A 23,095-nucleotide genomic window follows, 5' to 3' on the forward strand; every position below is an offset into this window, starting at 1 on the left:
TCTTTGTATTTTCCCCATTACACAAAAGCCTATTTCAGGCTGGATGAACAGCGACTACAATTAGAGTAAAGTTTTTTCGGCTCCCATCCCTGATCAAGTTGTGGACTAAGTGGTGCAAGTCTTGAGGAGTCTATTTTTGGGCCCTGTCAAAGGCTACTCTCCCATGCTGTTAGTAAGCCAGCTAGGAGTCTCAAGTGGACAGTTATTTGACCAAAATTAGTGACATAGTACTGAGCAATCTGAACACTGGTTCTTATGAAAATCTTACAACAATAATTCAGCATATAAGACATCAAATTCATCCCCTTTACATTCAGTCTCGGAAGCCTTTTGGTTCACCATCTCATTTAAAATAAATCGCATCCCTCTTGGTAGAGCTGGAACCAGAGATGACTTGAAGGAAGAAGTTACAATTTTTACCACTGTCATAATCAAAACAGGTTTCTATTAGGGGGAAAAAAAATGACAAACTCAAAATATCATCACACTTCTGAAAGACAAATGATAGAAGATAGATGATATAAATAATGCCAAATATACAGGGTACTGGGGAAGTTTAGCATATTTAATAGATAAGTTGAAACTGGAATTGGTTGACAGTAGAAGGAAAATTTAATAAAATTGAAATTGTGAACATAAGCCATGACTAGGGTAAGAGTAAAAAAATAAGATCCCACTAAACAGGATTAAAATTTCAAAATCTAATGACTGTGGAAAGACAAATTAAGTTGTATGGAAGGAATGCACCTTCAAAAATAAAACAGCAAAAGATTTTGTGAAAACAAACAAATCAAGGTTATTACTGAAGATACTGGATTAGTGGTGCTGGAAGAGCACAGCAGTTCAGGCAGCATCCAAGGAGCTTTGAAATTGACGTTTCGGGCAAAAGCCCTTCATCAGGAATAAAGGTAGTGAGCCTGAAGCGTGAAGAGATAAGCTAGAGGAGGGTGGGGGGTGGGGAGAAAGTAGCATAGAGTATAATGGGTGAGTGGGGGAGGAGATGAAGGTGATAGGTCAGGGAGGAGAGGGTGGAGTGGATAGGTGGAAAAGGAGCTAGGCAGGTCGGACAAGTCCTGGGAACAGTGCTGAGCTGGAAGTTTGAAACTAGGATAAGGTGGGGGAAAGAGGAAATGAGGAAGCTATTGAAGTCCACATTGATGCCCTGGGGTTGAAGTGTTCCGAGGCAGAAGATGAGGCGTTCTTCCTCCAGGCATCTGGTGGTGAGGGAGCAGTGGTGGAGGTGGCCCAGGACCTCCATGTCTTCGGTAGAATCTCAGGGAGTCCTTCTCCCACTGCAACTCCCAGGAGCCACATACTTGCACATCCACTAATATCATTTATTGTATACGTTGCTCCCGATGCGGTCTCCTCTACATTGGGGAGACTGGGCGCCTCCTAGCAGAGCGCTTTAGGGAACATCTCTGGGACACCTGCACCAATCAACCACACCACCCCGTGGCCCAACATTTCAACTCCCCCTCCCACTCTGCCGAGGACATGGAGGTCATGGGCCTCCTTCACTGCCGCTCCCTCATCCGAAGCCTGGAGGAAGAACGCCTCATCTTCCGCCTTGGAACACTTCAACCCCAGGGCATCAATGTGGACTTCAACAGTTTCCTCGTTTCCCCTTCCCCCACCTCACCCCAGTTCCAAACTTCCAGCTCAGCGCTGTCCTACCTGCCTATCTTCCTTTCCATCTATCCACTCCACCCTCCTCTCTGTCCTATCGCCTTCATCCCACCCCCCCCATCCACCCATTGTACTCTTTGCTACCTTCCCCCACCACCCTCCCTGACCTATCGCCTTCATCCCCTCCGCCACTCACCTATTGTACTCTATGCTACTTTCTCCCCACCCCCACCCTCCTCTCAGTTATCTTTCCACCCTTCAGGCACTCTGCCTGTATTCCTGATGAAGGGCTTTTGCCCGAAACGTCAATTTTCCTGCTGCTCGGATGCTGTCTGAACTGCTGTGCTTTTCTAGCACCACTCTAATCCAGAATCTGGTTTCCAGCATCTGCAGTCATTGTTTTTACCTGTTTGTGGCAGAGCACTAACTTGCCTCAGGAGGGGATTGTAACAACTTCCTCATTTCCCCTTCCCCACCTTATCCTAGTTTCAAATTTCCAGCTCAGCACTGTCCCCATGACTTGTCCGGACTTGTCCTACCTGCCTATCTCCTTTTCCACCTATCCACTCCACCCTCTCCTCCCTGACCTATCACCTTCATCTCCTCCCCCACTCAGCCATTGTACTCTATGCTACTCTCTCCCCACCCCAACCCTCCTCTAGCTTATCTCTCCATGCTCCAGGCTCACTGCCTTTATTCCTGATGAAGGGCTTTTGCCCGAAACGTCGATTTCAAAGTTCCTTAGATGCTGCCTGAACTGCTGTGCTCTTCCAGCACCACTAATCCAGAATCTGGTTTCCAGCATCTGCAGTCATTGTTTTTACCTATTACTGAAGATAGTAGAAAAATAAAAGGATGGAAGGTCAGAAGGCAAGTATTTCTCATTCCCTTTAAAGGGGTGGTGGCAGAAAAATCAGAGAAGTGACAAATAAAGCACCTTCAAAAATGCCCACAAATGTGACAGTGTCACCAAAAGAAACTGTCCTTTGCATTTCATTACTGGATCATAATGCAAATCTGTGTGAGATTTCTGAATAAATGAAGATGGTACTTTGTCCCTATAGAGTCTTCAAATTTTGCATCTGTGGAACCATTAATTCCTGTTCAACTAACTGGCTTGTGAAAAACACAAAAATTAAGATTTGCACTTCTGACTACTGAAGTATGATGGCCATCCATATAGGTAGACTTATGCCAACACAGAGGAAGAAACTAATCTTGTGCACAATACATCAATGACAAGGGCTTGTACTGCACTGTAATGTTCTACTGTTCTATGTAATAACAATAAGCACGTTCTTAATATGCACAGCACATACAAAAAAGTTAATACGAGGCTTGGAGAAGAAAATATACTGGCAAACATAAATAGAGTACGGACGCTTTTAAAATCTGAAGTACGATCTTGCTCAGAGGCACTAGATGAAACATGCACTTCAATCCAAAATCATTTTGCTATGGTTCATATCTTTGTTTAATGACTGAACCTACTGCTATATTTCTGTATACTCATTGCATTTTAGAAAAATTACAAATGGAACAAATATAATAAATTGCTTTTCATCTCCTTCAGAGATTTGTATCTCAACTATAGATGATGAAGTGTTACAAACATGCATTTTTTTTTGGATAAATGGCATGCATATTCTCAATCTTGCAAAAATATCGTAAGAACTGTAGGTCATTTGACAAAGTCAAGCTTCAAAATAACAACCAATGTGGATGTGGCAAACATCAGAATCTTGAAATGCAGCATTACATGTGGGAATGTAAGCCGCTCTTTGCTGCAGTGATGAGACCTGGCAACAATTCAATATGGGTGTATATAAACTGCTGGAGTAAGTCAGTGACGTGCTGTGAATCTCAGAAAAGCAAATCAATTCCCTCTGTTAGGTGAGCTGGTGAAAGAGCAGCTAGATAGTAATTCTTTACACAATACAACATTAATAACATGCAGTAAAGTTTTGTTTTCGGAGGCCAGGCAGGGGATAGAGAGAAGAGTGAATGAGGTGTTGCATATATCATGAAAACATTGAGTGTGGATTCAAATGAAATTGACAACATATGCAGATTAACAGTTACTACTACCCAGATTGTTACATTTTAACGATGAGATACCGTGAAAATTAATCCTTGTAAAAGATGATTGACCAAAACAACTTGACACTATTCTTGGAGAACACACAAAGAAATTACATTCAAACACAATCATCTAATTTCTCACTCAAGAAAGACATGAGTGTTTATATTCAAATTGGATTTTGCGTCAAGGATTGCTGTTGTTGCTAGGTAACAGTTTGACTCATATTTTACATTTTCATCTTTCATTAATGTGCAATCTGTTACATTGGCATCTGAATACATATTAAACTATTCCCTGATAAGAATAAAGAAAAAATGATATCATTTGGACAAAATATTGCAGGGCCATAGAAACATTCAGAAAATTATATTAATACAAGATGACAACCATGTCTAGGTGAGACACCAAATTTGCTGCAAAGGTTATATGCTGAATTAATGATTGTCTAGATCTTTTTACATAAGGAACCACTAAATAACAGCTGTTGTAGCTAATTTAGTCATAGTTCAAAACGACAGATGTTACACTCATTTAATTTCAAGCATGAAATGCAATTCACCTTTCATGTTGCATAGACCTTAGAATCCATCTTAGTGAGATCCTCCTCAAAAGATGCTCAAGTATTTCAAAAGCTGCAACTTACAATTTGTATATTACATATTCTAGCTGTACATAACTACCAAGCTTTTAATGTCTGAGGAGCTCTGTTCTTGGTGAGATAGAAAGAAAGAATATTACCCAGATTACTAATTTTGAAGTTAAATAGTATTTCTCCTTAACCCCAAACACACACAAAATATTAGTGATGCTTTAAGGTTTCATGACATTAAAAATCATGATTATTGTGTTTATTTATGTATTTAATTTTACGAATATTTTTCACATCAAAAGCCATGGACATACAAAAACACATCATTCAGATTGCAGATTAGCAGGAGAAATTTAAATGTTGGGCACATGAAGATGGATGGGGGAGACAGAGAAAGGGTGGATAATGTTGAGGGAATATCTATGGTATTGAAGCATGGGGAGGAGATGTGGTGTGGGCAATTGAAGAGCTATGCTGGACCTTGGAAACATGAATAGTTTTATATAATATGGATGGTCCAAAAAAAGTGACATTGGGAATGCTGTCTTGGGAGTTTGAAAGCACAGTAGTGCATTGTACAGGTACTGTACTCAAGGGATTAAGTTCCTGGGAGTCTGGGGACTAAAAGGTTACTGTATCTAGAACATCAAGAATTGGGAAACTTGAAGTAGGGAGCACAACATAAGATTACACTACACAGAATTAATGGGAGAGAAACAGGCCATTTTCCACTATCTAGGAGCACATTACCGCAGATGCTGGAATCTGTACTGAAAACAAATGCTGGAGATCACAGCAGGTCAGACAGCATCCAGGGAGAGGAACCTAACGTTTTGAGTCTACATGACTCTTCATCACAGCTGAAGTGTAGAGGGGGCAGCTCTTTTCAGAAGGAAGGAGGCAGAAAGTTTTCTGATATTTGATCCAGTATATGTGGAAAGAATGTTTCTGTGGGTAAGAGCATAAGCAAAGGCTGTCAGTATAAGTCAGTCATCAGGAAATCTAAAATGGAGTTAGGAATAAACCTCTTCAGCAAAATGTGAAAATGTGGAACATGCTACCACAAGAATTAGTTGAAGTGAATCATGTAGATGCATTTAATTAGAAGCTAAGCCAGCATTAGTGGAACAAGGGAATAGAGGGTTACAATGGCAGATTTAACATGGTAAGATCAAATGACACTTACATGGAGCATAATGCTAATCGTGAAAAATATACTGAAAACAACAAATGCTGCAGATCACAGTGGGTCAGACAGCATCCAGGGAGAGAGCTAATGTTTCGACTCTAGGTGACTCTTCAGAGAGTAAGTGAAGTAGAAGGGCAGCAGTTATGATATAGTGGGGGTGATGGGGTGTAGAGTGTAGGGGAGAAAAGATGTTGATAGTTCAGATTAAGTGATCGGAACGTGAGAATGGCAGAACGCCCCACTCCAGTAGGACTGTCCATTCTTTCAAGTCTGGCAGTTAGACACACTATTCTACTGCCATTCTCACATTCCGATCACTTAATCTGAACTATCAACATCTAATTCAGTGCAGCTTTTTAAGAACGTTTTAAAGACATTAAAAACAGTGCAGTCACTGTTCAAAGTTGGAAATGCTACAAGCTCCCACAAACAGTAAGAATGGTCAGGATAATCTGTTTTGTGACATCATGGGTTAAATTGGCCAAGATTTCAGGAATAATTTCCCTGCTCTTTGAAATAACAAGACGTGATCTTTCACATCATCCAAACTGGCAGCCAAAAGAAAACAATTTCTAACAGTTAACAACCTTTGTCAGTGCAGCTTTAGAGTCTTAGTCTTGAGTTTTGCATTCAAGTTCTGGAATGAGATTTGAACCTGGAACCCTGCGATTCAGAAGCATGAGTATACCAACTGATCCACAGCTGACACCCAAAAAGAGGTGAAGGAGGAAAAGGAAATAAAGAGATGGAAATATAATAAGGTTTACATGGTGTTTTTCATGCAGAGGATGTCCCCAGGTGCAGGTGACTAAATACCATCTTGGCGGTCTCAATGATTGTGATGATGAAACCATAACCAATTATGGTAAAAATTAATCTGATTCTCTAATGTTAATGAAGGAAATCTACCATTCTTACTTGATCTGGCCAATGTGAGAGTCCAGACGGACAGCAATGTGGCTGACACTTAACTGCCCTCTGAAATAACTGAGAAAGCCACTTGGTTCAAGGACAATTAGGGAAGACAACAAATGCTGGTCCTTCCCATTGATGCCCATATCCCACGATAAAATGAGAAACTTTGGTGAAAGAGCTGGTTTTTAAAAAGGGCGAGTGAGAGAGACAGACAAGATCTTTCAGAGACAGCTCTAGTGACCAAAGAGGGAAAATGAAGCAGTAAATCAGCAGAGTCTTGAAACAATTCAAGAAAATTTGGGTATGAGGGCAAGTGTGCGATCTGGAATCACGTAAATGACAGCGATGTCAAAGAATTAGCAATGTGAGTCTTCATTATGCTCCCAATCCCACTGAAGCTTTGAAACTGTTTTTAGGGCCAGATAAAGTGTGATGGCTTAAAGTCCAGTTACAGTAGGAAGGCATTTCTCAAAAAGATTTTCCTTCCAATTATCTTTTACAATTAGAGGTTAGGTGATACTATGTGTGGTCTGGTTGTACTTGACATGGTCCAAAGGTTGATGGCAGCAATGGGGAACACAAAACATTTTAGGTTTAAAAAAAAACTAAGACATTTATTGCAAACATGATAGATTTCTGTACTACTGAGAAAACTCTGAATAAAATTAAGACTTTTCACAATCCATCCTGAACCTGACCAGACAAACTCAATATTAACAAAAATCAACAGTCCTGTTGAATATTTTTTAAAGTTAGAATACTGATCTTAATACTGAGCAATTTACATTCACGCTCCCACAACAAACTGGGGCTGGGAATCCTGAAGGGCTCCTGAAATCAGTTCCCAGTTTGGAACAGAGCAAGTTGGATGATAGTTGGAGGAGGATTGGATAAAGGGAGCTCATAATGTGGAGCATGAGAATGGTAGGAGGGAACTTTCCAAGGAGGAGGAGCAGTGATAAAGAAACAAACAGTAGGAATTCCAAAGTAGGTGGTTATGAACAGGACAGCAGCATATGACATCATTTATATTGAAATGCAAATAGGAAAGACATACAAATCAAAGACCAACAGTACCAAGCAGGAGAGCATGCTTGGGAGAGCAGAAGACTGAAAAGTGAAATAGCCAAGTTATTTTCATGAATACAAGTGTTATAGGATGTGTTACTTGACAGGTAGTAAGCAGGTTAGATGTTGACTGACTAAGTTACCTTTGCTATTCTCCTTCTCTGTACTTTATAGCTACTTTCCAAAGTTTCAAGCTGATCAGGCAAATGAAGCCTCCATGGAACTACAAAATATGGATAGCTATTATTTAAGTTACTTTATTGTCTGCAAAGCTTTACCATTTAAAATAAATATTGCCCTACCACCAAAGCAAATGATTGTTTTAATAGAATTTTAGACAGATTTCTTATGGACCAAATTAAATGCCACTGCCATTAGTAAACTAAAAGATTGTCACAATATTTCATCACACTTTTTATATACAAACTTCAGTTACATAGTATGTCATAACACCCTTGACAAGGCTTAAACACTTCTGCAGAACTTGGTTTTATCTCTGAAATGCAATAAACAATTTCATTTTTAACATTTTGTTCTGAAGGCATTATTGTTTTCCAAAAACAAAGCAAGCGAGAAAGAAAAACAAAATGTTATACTTGTACCTAAATCCAATGCCAGTAGTTTTGAGGTATCTTGTATGATGAGAACAAAATTGCAAATAGAGAAACCAAAGAGATAACCAGGTACATTGACTGCTTTTTACAAAATGTGTGAACAGCCATTCACATCCATAGCAATATTATAACATCATGGTTCAAAGCTAGCCAAATGACTCTTAGGACAACAGATATGCTTCTGTTACAAATCTTCACTTTTACAATATTAGATGGTTGTGCAAATACGACTTACTTTGCAGAAATTTACTATATCTTCTTTAGTCAGTGTCTTCAGATGTGCTACTTCTATGTTGTCTGCAAACATAAAAGTAGTAATAATTTTTATACATTTCTAACACCAAATTGTTTAATATTTTGAGGTAACAAAAAGTATTCTCAGCCTATTAGTTTAATTATGCTGCTGCATAGTAAGCTAGTTTTGAAAAGGTTCCAATGAAATTTTGCCTCAATAATAAATGTATAATACAAACTGAGTGACTAATTAATTGAAAGTGGGCGATGTACTGTGTAAGGTGGCATAACAAATCACGAGTTTTCAAACAAATGATATTTAGCATTAGGCTAACGTTAACTTACTGTTCAAAAAGCCATTTAAAACACTGTAACCAGAAAATCTGATAAAATTATGCCAAAATTGTTCTGAATTACAGATACTCAGCTTGAAGTCAGAGTACTTGTGCATTACAGAATTCATGGACCCCTTCTTTGAGAAGAATTTTCACTCAAACAGAAATATTTCAGCTCCGTTCACAGAAGACACACCTGCGGCTATAAAGTGCAGTGTTTTGAAGTTATGGGGCTGTTGCATTTTTATAGACCACTTTTCTTTCCCTTCTTTAGCTCCACATCCCTCCTTGATATCAGTTAGACAGAAAGACAAAAGTCATCATAACTGCAACCACTTCCTGATAATGACTACAGATTATATTTCCTTGTTAAAGTAAGTGTGTCAAATAATTCCACCAGGATCTTTTCAAACTACAAGCAATTTTACAAAAAAAAAAAATTCGAATTCATTGTTTTCAGAATTTGAGAAAGAGCTCTGGAATTTGCCCCAAGCAACTTTGGTTATGGCATCATGGTAAGGATAGCACACTTCGAATCTATTAATCTGCATGATTCTGAGTGTAGAAAAGGCACTTCGGCCCGGAGTCTGTACCAACATAACTACCACGACAAGTTCGCTAATCCCAATTTCTGCACTAGTCCCATATGTTTGAATGCCATGATATTTGAAGTACTCATCCAAATATTTTGTAAAGATAGTAAAGTGTCCAGCCTCTACCACCTGCTGAGACAGTGCATTCCAGATTCCCACCTTCTGAAGTGAAAATGTTTTTGTCCCCCAAATTCCCTCTGAATCTCCTGCCCCTTAACCTAAAACTCTGTCCTCTCCAGTGATCCCCCACCCAATGACTCAGCTGCTCTCTACTCAACCTGTCCATACCCCTCATAATCTTAAACACCTCAGTGCTCTAAAGAAAACAATCCAAGCCTATCCAGTTTCTTCTTATAGCTCAGTTTCTTCATCCCAGGCAACAACCTAGTGAATCTCTGCAGATGCTATCACATCCCTCCTGCAGTGAGGTGACCAGAACAGCATACGGTACTCCGGCTGTGCCAACCATCACGCTGTACAACTCCAATGTTACTTCCTTGCTCTTATACCCATCAGCAGTTGGATAGAAAGTTGGATTTTCTTTATGGTTTTGTCATTGAAATTTATCATATATTTGGTTCCATTGGTCATACATTCCACTATCGCAATGAATCTGTTCTTCCCACCCATGGTTTTCAACAGAATGGTCTTCAAAACTTTCTACTCCACATGGTTCAATTGCTTTGTGCAAATATTGCACAAGATGACAGAACTCAAAAAGGGGAGGCTTTTGACATTGACGTTCCATAAGCAGCATTCAGTAAACAGAGCTAAGTGATCCCTCAAGCAGATCGAATCTCTGCAGGCTTAGCCAAGGTATTGGATTTGGTGTAGTGGCATGGATGGAGAATTGTCTGGTTGGTAAAGGATGGAGAGTTGAGATAAGTGAAAGCACTTCCAGGATGGCAAACTGTAATTAGTGGAGTTGGACAGGAATCAGTGCTGGTGCCACAACTATTTGCAATATATATTAATAACTTGGATGAGGAATATGAATTTACAATCACAAAGTTTGTCAATAACACAATAGTTGAGAAGCCAAGTGGTGACGATGCCACAGAGTCTGCAGAGGTATGTAGGCAAATTAAACGAGTGGGCAAAAACTTGGCAGATGGAATATAATGTGAGAAAGTGAGAGGTTAGGCACTTTGTCAGGTAGGATAAAGAAGTTAAATATTACTGAAATAGAAAAAGACTTTGGGAGTCCTAGTGTTTAAATCACAAAAAGCTAATATAAAAGTTCAGCAGGTATTAGTGAGAGCAAATGGAACACTGGGCTTTATTTCAAAGGAATGGGAGTATAAAAATAGAAAGGTTTTGCTAAAGCTATACAAGGGACTAGTTTGAGCACAGCAAGAATACTGTGATCAGTTTTGGTCCCCTTATCTAATGCAAGATATACTAGCGTTGGAAGCAGCCCAGAGAAGGTTCACTAGGTTAATTGCAGGTACCGAGGGACTGTCTTCTAAGGATTAGGTTGGGCCTGTACTTAAGAGTTTAGAAGAATGAGACGTGACCCTATTGAAACATACAAGATCTTTAGAGGGTTAAAGTTGGCCATTTTCTCCTACTGAAGAGTCTAGAACAAGCCAGCACAATTCCAGAGTAAAAGGTCACTATTTAAGAGAGATGAGGAATCTCTTCTCTCAGAGGGTAGCAAATCTGTGGAATTGTTTACCACAAAGGCTGTGGGAGTCTAGACCAGTAAGTAAGTTAAAAGCTGTGGAAGATAGAATTTTAATCCATAATCGAATCAAGGGTTATGGTGATGAGACAGGAAAGTCAAGTTGATGATTATAAACCCAAAACCAGAGCTCATTTTTGAACATTTATTCTTTCACGGGATCTGGATGTCACTGCAAGACCCATATTTGTTGCCCCTTCCTAACTGCACTTGATACAAGGTGGCTTGCTTGACCATTTCTGAGGACAACTAAAAGTCAACTGGAAGCAATCAATCAATCTAGAGTCACATGGAAGTTAGATCAGGCAAGGACAGCAGATCTCCTTCCCTAAAAAGGCATTAATGACAGTTACATGGCCAATTTACTGAGACTGCTTTCAATAGAAGAATTTAAACTCCACCAGTTGCTATGCTCTGAATTACATCACAACCATGCTATTATCTTCCTCAAAACGTAGATAAGACAGTCACCAATGAGTACAATCAAGTTTTTACAAGAAAGTTTTCCACAATCTTACTATTGTTACGAACATGTTACCACAAAAACAGGTGAGGTGGAAAGTAAAGCTGAGAGAAAGAAACAGATGATTAAGTCCATGGGATAAGAAGAAGAAACATGAAAGAAGGCACAGATTGAACATAACCCAGAGGTTGCACAAGAGGAATAGGATGTGCAAGAACAATAAGATTCAAGTGGTTGAAACGAACACCCATACATGCTCTTGACCAACAATCATAGTTATGTTGTGTGTGTGTATTTATCCAAAACAGAATAACCACAATACTTTCAAGAGGTGAACTCAACAGTTTCCACAATCCACTGCACTCTTTTAAGCTAGGCGCCAATCCCTTCGCCTCTGTAAATAATGCTCCACAACTAAGTACATGATCAATATTAGTTGTTTTGACCGATCATGCAGTTTCCTGAATGGAACAGATCATCCTATTGAGTAGCTCTGTCCAACGCAGTACACATTTGAAAGAATATCACAGGAATCATGGATCAAACTTGTACAATATTAATGACTGTTGTGCTCTAGCAGTATTAATTAAGTAATACAATATTGGTCTCGGGTATAACCAGTGAGATATGTCATCATTTCATACCATTTTCACGCTTGCTACTAGCCAATTACAAAGAAATAGGAGCAGATACCTGATGGAGAAGGGCGTCTGCCTTGCCTTTTGCACGCAGCACAATAAGGAATGTGGGACGAAATCTTATTTGAAAAGAAACTACACAGACTTGTCTTCATGTAAAATCACTCAACTGTTTTGAGATCATTTGAGCTTTAAAATGCATTGCTATAATTAAGATAACATTACTAATACTCAAATTCTCAGCAACATTAATTTATTTTACTCTACCTCGATCAAAGTTGTACTGCTGAGAGATAATTTCACTCCAGTGTTTAGCGCATTCTGCTGAGAGCTTCTTTGGTTTATCAAGTCGTCTTACTGCTAGAGCTTGAACATGCTTCTGAAAAGCATCCTCTGTCATTTCCTTGATATGCTTTTCCATGGTTTTCAGAAAAGCCTCCACCCTGCTTTCCAGGTAGCTGGGTGGTCTTTCCGACTGAATAATAAAACGAAGGCCTTGTACACCATTTGATCGCCGTGGACCACTAAATACAATGTAACCTATAATGACAGAAAGGAGACTTTAAGTTAGTTCAATCATTAAAATAATTAAGATATCAAAGTCAATTATGCAATTTATACAACTTAAAATCTTGCATCACTTAGGTGCAGCTGAATAGTTATACACTTAAAATACAAAATGAAGTTGGTATAATCATGACATGGAGGAAGGAAGTAAATGTACTGTAGCTAAATTTGGAGATGACAAAAATAAGTGGAAAGGCAAGTAGTGAGGGGGATACAAACAGTTTACACAGAGATATTGATAGCTTAAGTAAGTGGGCAGAAATAGGGTAAATGGGGTATAACATGGGAAATGCAAAGTTGTTTATTATGAAAGGAGAACAAAAGAACAGATTATTATTTAAATGGAGATAAACTGCAGAAGGCTGCAACACAAGGGGACTTGGGGTACTTACACATGAAACACAAAGCTAGCACACAGATGCAGAAGGTAAATCAGGCTAATGTAATATTGGCCTTTACTTCAAAGGTGAAAATGTGTTGCTGGAAAAGTGCAGCAGGTCAGGCAGCATCCAAGGAACAGAAGAATCGACGTTTCGGGCATAAGCCCTTCTTCAGGAATGAGGAAAGTGTGTCCAGCAGGCTAAGATAAAAGGTAGGGAGGAGGGACTTTGGAAATGCGATAGGTGGAGGGAGGTCAAGGTGAGGATGATAGGCCGGAGTGGGGTGGGGGCCGGAGAGGTCAGGAAGAAGGTTGCAGGTTAGGAAGGCGGTGCTGAGTTCGAGGGATTTGACTGAGACAAGGTGGGGGGAGGGGAAATGAGGAAACTTGAGAAATCTGAGTTCATCCCTTGTGGTTGGAGGGTTCCCAGGCAGAAGGCAAGGCACTCTTCCTCCAACCGTCGTGTTGCCATGGTCTGGCGATGGAGGAGTCCAAGGACCTGCAGGTCCTTGGTGGAGTGGGAGGGGGAGTTAAAGTGTTGGGCTACGGGGTGGTTGGGTTGGTCGGTCCGGGTGTCCCAGAGGTGTTCTCTGAAACGTTCCGCAAGTAGGCGGCCTTTACTTCAAAGGGTATGGAGTGAGACTGTAGGGAAGTCTGACTGCAACTGTATAAGGTACTGGTGAGGCCACATCTGGAGTATTGTGGGCAGTTTTGGTCCCCTTATTTGAGGAAAGATATATTTTCATCAGAGGCAGTTGAGAGAGGTTTTACAAGATGATCCCAGGTATGGAGGGACTGTTTTATGAGCAAACATTAAATAGGCTGGCACTCTACAAGAATGAGGGGTGATCTTATTTGAAACATATAGGATTCTTAAGGGGCTTGACAGGGTAAATGCTAAAAAGATATTTTCCCTCATGGGAGAGTCCAGGATCAGAAGACATAGTCTGAGAATAAAGGGGTGCGAACTTAAGACTGAGATGAGAAGAGAAGAAATTTCATTTCTCAGGAGGGTTAAATATCTTTGAAATTCCTTGCTATAAAGAGCTGTGGGGGCAGACTACTTGTCTATCTTTAAGGCTAAGATAACTAGATTCTTGGTCTGTAGGGGAATCAACGATTATAGGGAAAAGACAGGAAAGTGGGCTAAGGAATGTCAAATCAGTCATAATTCTAGTGAATGTTGTAGCAGGCTCAAGGGGCCAAACAGCATACGCCTGTTTCTATGATTTATTATCTTATAATTCAGGCTGAAACTTTCCTTTTCAGTTGATTCCATAAACTCTCATTTCTTTCCAGAGGGCTATTACATTTGGTAGCAAAAAAAAATGAAGAGCCCTGGAATACACAAGAGTAGGCCAGCTCTCCAACATGTTCCTCCATTCTAGTAAGTTATGATAGCCATACATGAACCCTATTAATTCATTTTTGATCGACTAAACACTGAGCAATGTCAAACTCGATCCTGAAAACTCCAATTTTCCCAAAATCCAGAGATTTTTGGAAAGGCGGTGCCAGATTTCCAATATCATGTGTGGTTAAAAAAGTGCTTTATTTCAAGAGAAAATAGGAAATGGAAATAGACAGCTTTTTGGCATGAGCTTGCACTGCTGTTCAATATAATCATGGCTGATCTATCTTAATGCCACTTACCTGCTCACTTCCCATGTAAGTTCAACATTCATCAATCTCAATCTTGATTATAACACTCAGAACTCTCATGTGTACTTTTCAGTTGTTCCAAACATCCTACAGTATGCTCACCACCCTCAAAAAGCATGTTCCAGAGCTCAGGTGAGGAAACCTTTGGTGATTACGGATGTCAATTCATTTTCCAACTTCTTTATGGATTACAAGGAAACTTTTACTGCAACCTCAAATCTATCTATCTCCCTTTTCAGGAGATGTTGATGAAGGGAATAGACATTAAACATACTTCATCCCACTGACAGGGATTTTGGGCTCATGACGTGATAAATTTTGTCTTTGCTCCCCTGAATTTTTTCCACTTCACACCAGCTAACTCTGCCCTCACCCCTACATGAATATACCAATTTATGTTTAATACAGTTGTTTCTGACAAGTTCACATTCTCAAACTGAATGCTAATTCTACCACGTTACGGTCACTGATCCCAATGAGATCTTTTCCGGAGATAATTTATTAAACTAGCCTCATTATACATTACCAAATACAAAATAGCATGATTCCTGGTTGGATTATTAATATATTTATACAGAACACAGTCCCAAATACATTGAGAATTTTTCCTTGGGGCTACTTCTGAAAATTTGGATTTTCCAATCGCCAAGAAAAATAAATTCATCCATGATTACTGCACTGACATTTTACATTCCCTCATTATCTTGTTTTATTGTCTGTCATACAGAACAGCTACAGTTAACTGACATATACACTCCTCCCACCCATGCCTTCTCCTTGTTATTTCTTACGTCCGATGGAGATAAGAACTTATTGATGCTATACCGTATGATCCAAGATTACTTCTGGTTATTTCATACTAATAAAGCTTCCCCAACAGCCTTTATTTCCTACTTGTCCTTCCACAAAGTCTCATACCCTGAATATTCAGTTCCCAGCTTCGATTTCCTTGTAACCATGTCTCTTAATAGCTTTAATACCTTATTTACTAACATCTACTTGTGCCATTAGTTCATTTATTTAGATCCAAAAGCTATACACATTTAAGTACAGAGACATTATTTTGCATTTTTACCATATTTCCCCTTTTGACATTACTTGCTGTTGTTTTTATATGCTTACACACTGTCCCTTCCTTTCCCACTCTCAGAATTATCTGAAATGTGCCATGCAATGCTGTCACATCCATTTGCTTTGCATGTCTGTGTTTCTCTACTTAAAACTCACACCTCCCTAATTAGTTTAAAGCCTCAGTTATTCAATTTGCTGGGACGCTGTTCCCAGCATGATTCAAGTGAAGCCCATCTCTGGAACAGCTCCTTTAACTCAGTACTGGTGCCACAAATTGAAACCCATTCCTCCCACACAATCCATGAGTCACACATTTAACTCTTGATTTTATTTATCCTATGCCAGTTTGCCCATGGCACAGGTAGTAATCTGGAGATTACTATTTTGGAGGTCCTACCTTTTAGTTTTGCTCATAACTGTTCGAATGTTTCCGGCAGAACTTCTTTTCTAGTCCTATCAAAATCACTGGTACTAATGTGGATTACAACAACTGGATCCTTCTCTTCCATGCTCCAAGTTCCTCCACAGGCCCAAGGAGACATCCGTAATGTTGGCACCAGGCAGGCAAACAGCCTTCAGGACTTGTTCATGGCTGCAGAGAATATGTAAATCCTCCTATTTGTGTTGGTTTACTGATCCTCTCTGCAACTCCCATTTTCATCTTGTAACTGCTGGTCTGAAGCTCGAGAACTGCCCCTGGGGTCCATATACTTGCCTCACCTGCAATCACACCCTTTTGCCCCTGACCACAGACTAAGTTTGAATGACCTAATCTAAGAGGCTTGACTACCTCCTGGAGCAAGTGTACAAGTGACCTTTCCATCCTTAGTGTGGTACAACAGCTGCAGCTAGGACTGAGATCTGAAGTTGCTCAAGCTGCATACATTTGCTGAAGGTGTGTTGCCTGCTAGTCACCCTAGTGTCCAGCAGCTCCCAAATGGTGCAATTGCAACACATCACCTTACCTTCCCATACTGATTGTAGTTTAAGTCATTAATTATTCACACTGCGCTTTACACTTCATTATATTTTTAATATGCACAGTATCAATCTTATACCTAACAAACAATCTGTAAGGTCAGAAAAAAAAACTACGGAAACCTGAACACAAACGGAAGACATTTTCTTAAAACTTAAAAGGGATAAGAATTCCTTAGATATAGGGCCCAACACTGTTCACAACATTTCAAATGTGGACTGACCAGAGCCTTAACACATCCTCAGCAATACATCTTACTAGACCTTAACCACAGCAAGTATGAAAATCAAAGCTACTGCAGAGCATTCTTCATATTCTTTTAAACTTTTACAAATTACTTCAGAATCACAATCACTGACATCATTTCAGGTGGTCAACAGAAACATTTCCCAATCAGCTGCTTTATTTAGAAAAAAGGAATCAAATACTTCTTTCATTCCACTGCTGAATGGCATGAGATTCTCAACTCCAGCACTCAATTGTAAGCTGCACTCAAGTACCAAACCTTATTTTGTTGGCTACTTACATATATATCCTTTACAAAAGGTCCCAGCTAAGCTAATTAATACAAGCATCCAGTTTCAGCTGGTTCTTAACCAGGCCATTCTACCAATGGAACCCTTGAAAATAAACTTGCTCAAAAGCTCACAAAATCCAAACTCCAGATTTCACTTTAATACCAACTACAAATTCAAGATTTATATACTTTCTTACCCAATAAATGCAAATGCAGAAGGCTGAACTGAATTTGCTAGTTTTTAAAAATTCATTTACAGAATGAGGGCGTTGCTGGCTAGGCAGTTAAAAGTCAACCACAATGCTGTGGGTCTGGAGTCACATGTAGGCCAGATCAGGTACAACTGGCAGTTTCCTTCCCTCAAGGTCATTAGTGAACCAGATGGTTTTCCCCCCCCCCGCCCCCCCGGACAGTTGACAATGGTTTCATCAGAGTCTTAATTCCAGATTTTTATCGAATTCAAATTCCACTATGTGCCATGGCAGGATTCGAACCCAGGTCTCCAGAACATTACCTAGGTGTCTGGGTTTATAGTCTATCGATAATACCAAAGGTCATCCCCTGCCCATAATTTAAATGTACCCAAAACAACCTGAAGAAAAACAATTTGGATTAAAAAAAAGGCCGTCAATTCCAATCAGGAATATATGCGCTTTGTTCAGCTTTTACATTACAAATGATGGGAAACAATATGAACATTTTGTACATAAAAATAATACTTATTTTAGGAGCAAAATAACAAAAATACAAAGTTCAAACAGTTATTTTCTGTTGTCAGCAGTTCGTATTGCTTAACTATAGCAAGCATGGAAATCAAAAAGTTAGAACAAAACATTCTTAGCATTCTTTTAAACTTTCACAAATTATTTCAGAATCACTGTCAGTATTTCAGACGGCCAACAGACAAGAGGTTTAATTTTGTAAAAAAGCTAAAAATGAATTAAGATTTTCAAATGAAGTGGTTGCATACCATTGAAACATCATGTTCATTAAACCAGTCATTTTGATTTTAAGGATGATAAATATTGACTTACCTAACTGTTCTTTAGTCCGCAGTGTGTTGAAGCATGGCTCCGATATTATTTGACAAAAAAGCTCCAATAACATATTTTCATGGGTGTTCTGCATGTCTGTCTGGTAGTAGATCTCAATTCCACAGTTGTTGTGTACCTCATTCCTTTGCTGGTATACAAACCAGCCTCCTATGTATGGTATACAGGACAAAAACAATCATTAGACTTTCTACAGACATGCACCTGTACTCTTAGCATTCCTTGCGATAGCAAATTACTTTATCACCCTGATGCTAATTCAAACTGTCATCAGCAATCTTTTGCCAAGACGACAGGCAATTAGGAAACTGAAACAATACATCTCTTTTAATTATTTTCCTTACAGTTAAAAATAAAAGGCAATTAGATTCTTGCCGCAAGCCAGTCTAAAATTTTACTGGTTATCCACTACATTAATACCACTACTAACCTGCAGGAAACAAAACCAAAAAAAAAAATCAGAATAGATTCTTTCTTGATTTTCACTTCTGCTTGATTTGCAAATGCTCAATATTACTTCTCAATGTCCTTGCAAAGAGCGCGCAGCATATAATGTTTATATTTGAAGTGAAAAAGGTTCAGCTGAGCCAACTTGCTGTAAATAGTCTCCCAAAAAAAAAACGCCTAAAGAATCTATTCTTTGGCTATTTTTTGGTCATATCCTGTTGTGTAGTTTAATTCAGAAAGCCTTAAAACTGAAATAATGTTCGTTTACACGAACAGAGCATGAGTTTTAATTTACATGAGTAAAAGATGCTATTAGAATATGAGTGACTAAGACTTAGATACTTATTTCCTTTCACGGTGGTGCACTTGATATTTGTTGATTATATTCTGAAAAGTGGCAACTAAATTATGCTTTTAAACTGACAATCCTATGCCTCTGATTAACTAATGAGGGGAATTGCAAATCTAGGTGCAAATGCTACAACAGTAAATTAAGGTTCAAAACATTAAAGGGGTACTCTTTGGGCCAAAGACTAAACACTTTTGCTAAAGACGATGTACAAAAGAAGCCAAAATGTTGTTCTCCTCTCACCGTGCTGCAACTTTAAAATCCTTATCGTATCAATCTAGATTTTAAGCATGGTTTGTGACAGTTGATCGAAAATAAACCCATGCAATTAATAAATTACAGGATTAAAGCAAAGTCATCTAGGCAACTATTCAAAAAATATATTGTTTTAATACAGTTATTTATACTAAGATGCTCACAATACATTGCTCCTTCTGCAAATGCAGATTATAATGGGTTAATTTTGGTGAGTTGCCTGGGACTATTTTTAATAGATGTCCAGTCATGACTCTCTGCTTACTTGGGAGACTAAACTTTGCTCACACAAATTAATTCAAATTTACTGTTTTCAGCTTGAACCAAGAAACCACCAATAATTATTCCTAATCATCTCCAGGAAAAGAATATGCCAGAATACAATGATATGATTACTTTATCACAACAATTACAAAAATAATACCTTTTTGGGTAAGAAGTCTAGTTAATTTCAGAATATTTTTCCAGTGGTTTTGAAAAAACATGGCTGGAGTTGTTACAAAATGTTATGCAGTCTTTGCTTAATGCAGTCTTTGATAATTAAAAAAACAGCTGGTCCAACTGGGAGATAACACATCTACTTACTATTAAAAAAACAAGCGCAATAAACTCATCACTAAAATCTCATATGCAGAGTGCAACTCATGAATTACATAGGATTGCTGCTGATTATTTTCAGTGTTCCATTTTCAGAATAATTTTAGGATTGTGCTATCTAACTAACTAGCATTGGGTTATTTTAAAATGTTATCTTGGATTAGTTAATTTAATGGCATATTATTCTGGTGCCTGATTTGCAGTGTCTTAAAAGTTGATGATCAATTTAGTCTTCAGTTCAATTTTCATGAGAAAAGCTGGAATCTCAAAACACACTAAAATGATTAAGTCAGAGAAAGAATTGAAACTTAACTTACGATCAGGAAGTTGCACCTCTCTGTATCTGGTAAGTTGACTGGGAAGAAGAGGTTTAGTATGAGCATGCTGAATTAGGGTGTCTTCGACCATTTGTATAATACTCAATGAAGTCTAGAATGGAGAGAACAGATTAATTGCTTAAAAAAATGCTAACACCTTTGATTTGCACATATTTTAGTATTGTTCAAATGAGCTTCACTGTTATCAAATGAAAAATAGAAAATGCTGGAAAGGTACAGATCAGCTGGCATTTACAAAAGAAGAAAAAATAACAGGTTATGATATTTCACATATATACCCTCCATCAGAACTAGACGAATAATGAGGAAGTACTTTAGTATGACCAAGTATGAAAGGAAGGACGAAGGGTGAGGAGAAGAAAGAAAAGGATATGTATACAATTTATTAGGAGAACGTGAGGATTGCAGATGCTGGAGTATCAACTAGGAAAAAGTGAGGACTGCAGATGCCAGAGATTCCTGAAGAAGGGCTTATGCCCAAAACATCGATTCTCCTGTTCCTTGGATGCTGCCTGACCTGCTGCACTTTTCCAGCAACACATTTTTCAGTTATGTATACAATTTATCCCAACTCTGCAGTGGTATCCATAAAATAGCTGTCAATTTCTACTTTGATCATTATAACCTTTAAAGTTATTACTGTCTTATGAATAAGATGGAAAAAAGGAACAAAGGAAAAATCTAAACACTTTTTAGTATAAAGAAATAATGCAAAAGAAAGCCATTACACAAATGGTAAAATGTCATCCTTCAATTTAACATTTTAAGTAAGGAACACTTTTTAAACACTATGCTTTGCTCAACAGTGGCGAATTGACATTTTAGCTTAATTACAAATTCAAACAGCCTTAAGACAATTAATCACAAAGTGTTTCCAAGGCATATTTTAAATCCAAACAAAAGGAGTTAGGTGAGCTTGTTTACAATGAAGATTTTTACGTATCTAGCTGGAATTGGGTTTACAATTTACAGGATTGCAAACGAAAGGAACAGGAATAGAAAAAGATCAAACGTGCCACAATAGACATCATTTATTTACTGTAGAGGGGAAAGTGAAATAAACACTGTTTGGAGACCAAGGTCAGAATTGATGAGTGGAGATGTGCATTTGTGAAGCGAACAGTCAATGAACTTTGGACTGACCTTAACTTGCACCCAGTGTTAAAAGGACAGCAACTACATAAAAATATTAGGACATTTGCGTTGCTTATGCTGGTGTGCAGGCAGTTGCTATGTTAAGGATCTGAGGTTGGGTGAAATGACACAAGACTTGCTGCTTTAGCAGGAGACAGCCAATAATATGCAAATAGCAGTCCTACAAAGTGCCTCAGATCAGGACTATGATTTCACGGTACAAAATGAGTGCAACATCAGCGTACAGGCTTTGCCCATCTGGAGAAAACACTGAACTGTCTAATCAATAAGCTTCAAATGAGTGTGTTCTTGGGCGTTCTGGCAAACTCCGCCTCCTCAAACCAAAAATATAAGTTGCAAGTGTCTTGCCTTCCACCAATCTTCAAGCTGCAGAAGTGCTTGCTTCACCAGCAGCTCACTGTAAATGAGACATCAATCTCAAAATGGTAGTGAGCATTACCTGCCTAGTTCAGTTTGGCTTTCAGCAGTCTATGTTGCCCACCCAGTCAAAGCATGATGTCGTAATTTACACAAATTATCTAGCACTGTTTATCCAATGAGAAATAAAAGACAGTTTATGAATATCTTACAGTTCCTCAATTATTTTTGCAGGCTAAGAATACAGATGGTGGACATTCCCTCAGGAAACAGAATGGATAGAGTCTCTCATAGGATGGAAAACACATGTACTGAATCAGTGGGCTGAACACACAGGACTGACATTCCTAGAAAAAAACCATAACTTTTCTTTGCATTGAGGTTATAGTTGAACTTATAGAAACAGGGTGAGCTACTTAGGTATCTTGATTATGTTTTTCTCCAAAAATTTGTGGTCTTTAAAAGAAATGCTGCTCTGCCATGAAATCAATGATGGATTACAAAAAGCAAGCAAATAGTCTTAATTTACAAAAAGTTTTGCTAATCTTTGCCACACATCTTTGCCAGTGTTTTAATAAACAGTCAATCACGAGAGGACTTGGATTCTTTCCAGGTCAGTGTTGAATTAGACCTCACCTAATGTTATCTAATTAGTCTCAGAGTCTCTGGGCGAGTGTGGAATGGGAAAAAAATATTTCCGCCCTCATTTTTGATTGTATCATGAAGTAAGATAAAGGGTATTTTTATAAGCTACTGGTAAACAACTGAAGTTCATCAAACTTCAAATATAAAGAAGTCAAAAACTTTCATATAAGTAGTAAATTATGAGCAACTGATCATTTCAACACAACTCCAATAAGTCACCAAGTTTGAAAATACCAGGATTTGGCTACAAGTTACAGGAAATGATTAACAGGTTTATGCCATACCTCTTCAGTTAACAGTTCTGCACACAACTCCCAAGGCTATTAAATTATCCAATTTATATTGAAGGACTGTTCCTTACATACAGGCTGTTGTTCAAAAGTCATTTGTTTCATAACTGGGGCTTATTCTGGGGAAGGTGGGATCTCTAAAACAGGACGGTCTTCACTTGAACCAGAGGGGTACTAATATCCTGGGTGGGAAATTTGCTAGTGTTATTCAGGTGGGTTTAAACTAGCTCAGCAGTGGGGTGTGAACCTGTGTTGTAGTTCCAATACACAAGTGGAGGTCAGTAGGGAGGACATGGACAGGATTTCATAGTCACAGGAATGTGCTGGCAGACAGCAAACTGGTTTGAAGTGTGTCCACTTCAATGCCAGGAGTATCCGGAATAAGGTAGGTGAGCTTGCAG

General features: G+C 38.7%; 1 protein-coding gene across 4 annotated transcripts in view; it reads right to left on the reverse strand.

Moving 5' to 3' along the window:
• The window catches only part of ide (insulin-degrading enzyme), a 119,536-nt gene that overhangs the window by 14,703 nt on the left and 81,738 nt on the right, over positions 1 to 23,095 (reverse strand). For all 4 annotated transcript variants that reach the window (XM_043712501.2, XM_043712496.2, XM_043712500.2 and 1 more), the window contains exons 19-22: positions 20,227 to 20,338; positions 18,244 to 18,411; positions 12,302 to 12,574; positions 8,323 to 8,384 (exon numbers count right to left, since the gene is read on the reverse strand). In XM_043712501.2, coding sequence (XP_043568436.1) covers positions 8,323 to 8,384; positions 12,302 to 12,574; positions 18,244 to 18,411; positions 20,227 to 20,338 — 615 coding nt within the window. The remainder of the gene's footprint in view (positions 1 to 8,322; positions 8,385 to 12,301; positions 12,575 to 18,243; positions 18,412 to 20,226; positions 20,339 to 23,095) is intronic.

The sequence above is a fragment of the Chiloscyllium plagiosum genome, unplaced genomic scaffold (genome assembly GCF_037043375.1).
Source record: "Chiloscyllium plagiosum isolate Xiang-an unplaced genomic scaffold, Cpla_swu_hap1 HiC_scaffold_22, whole genome shotgun sequence".
NCBI lineage: Eukaryota > Metazoa > Chordata > Chondrichthyes > Orectolobiformes > Hemiscylliidae > Chiloscyllium > Chiloscyllium plagiosum.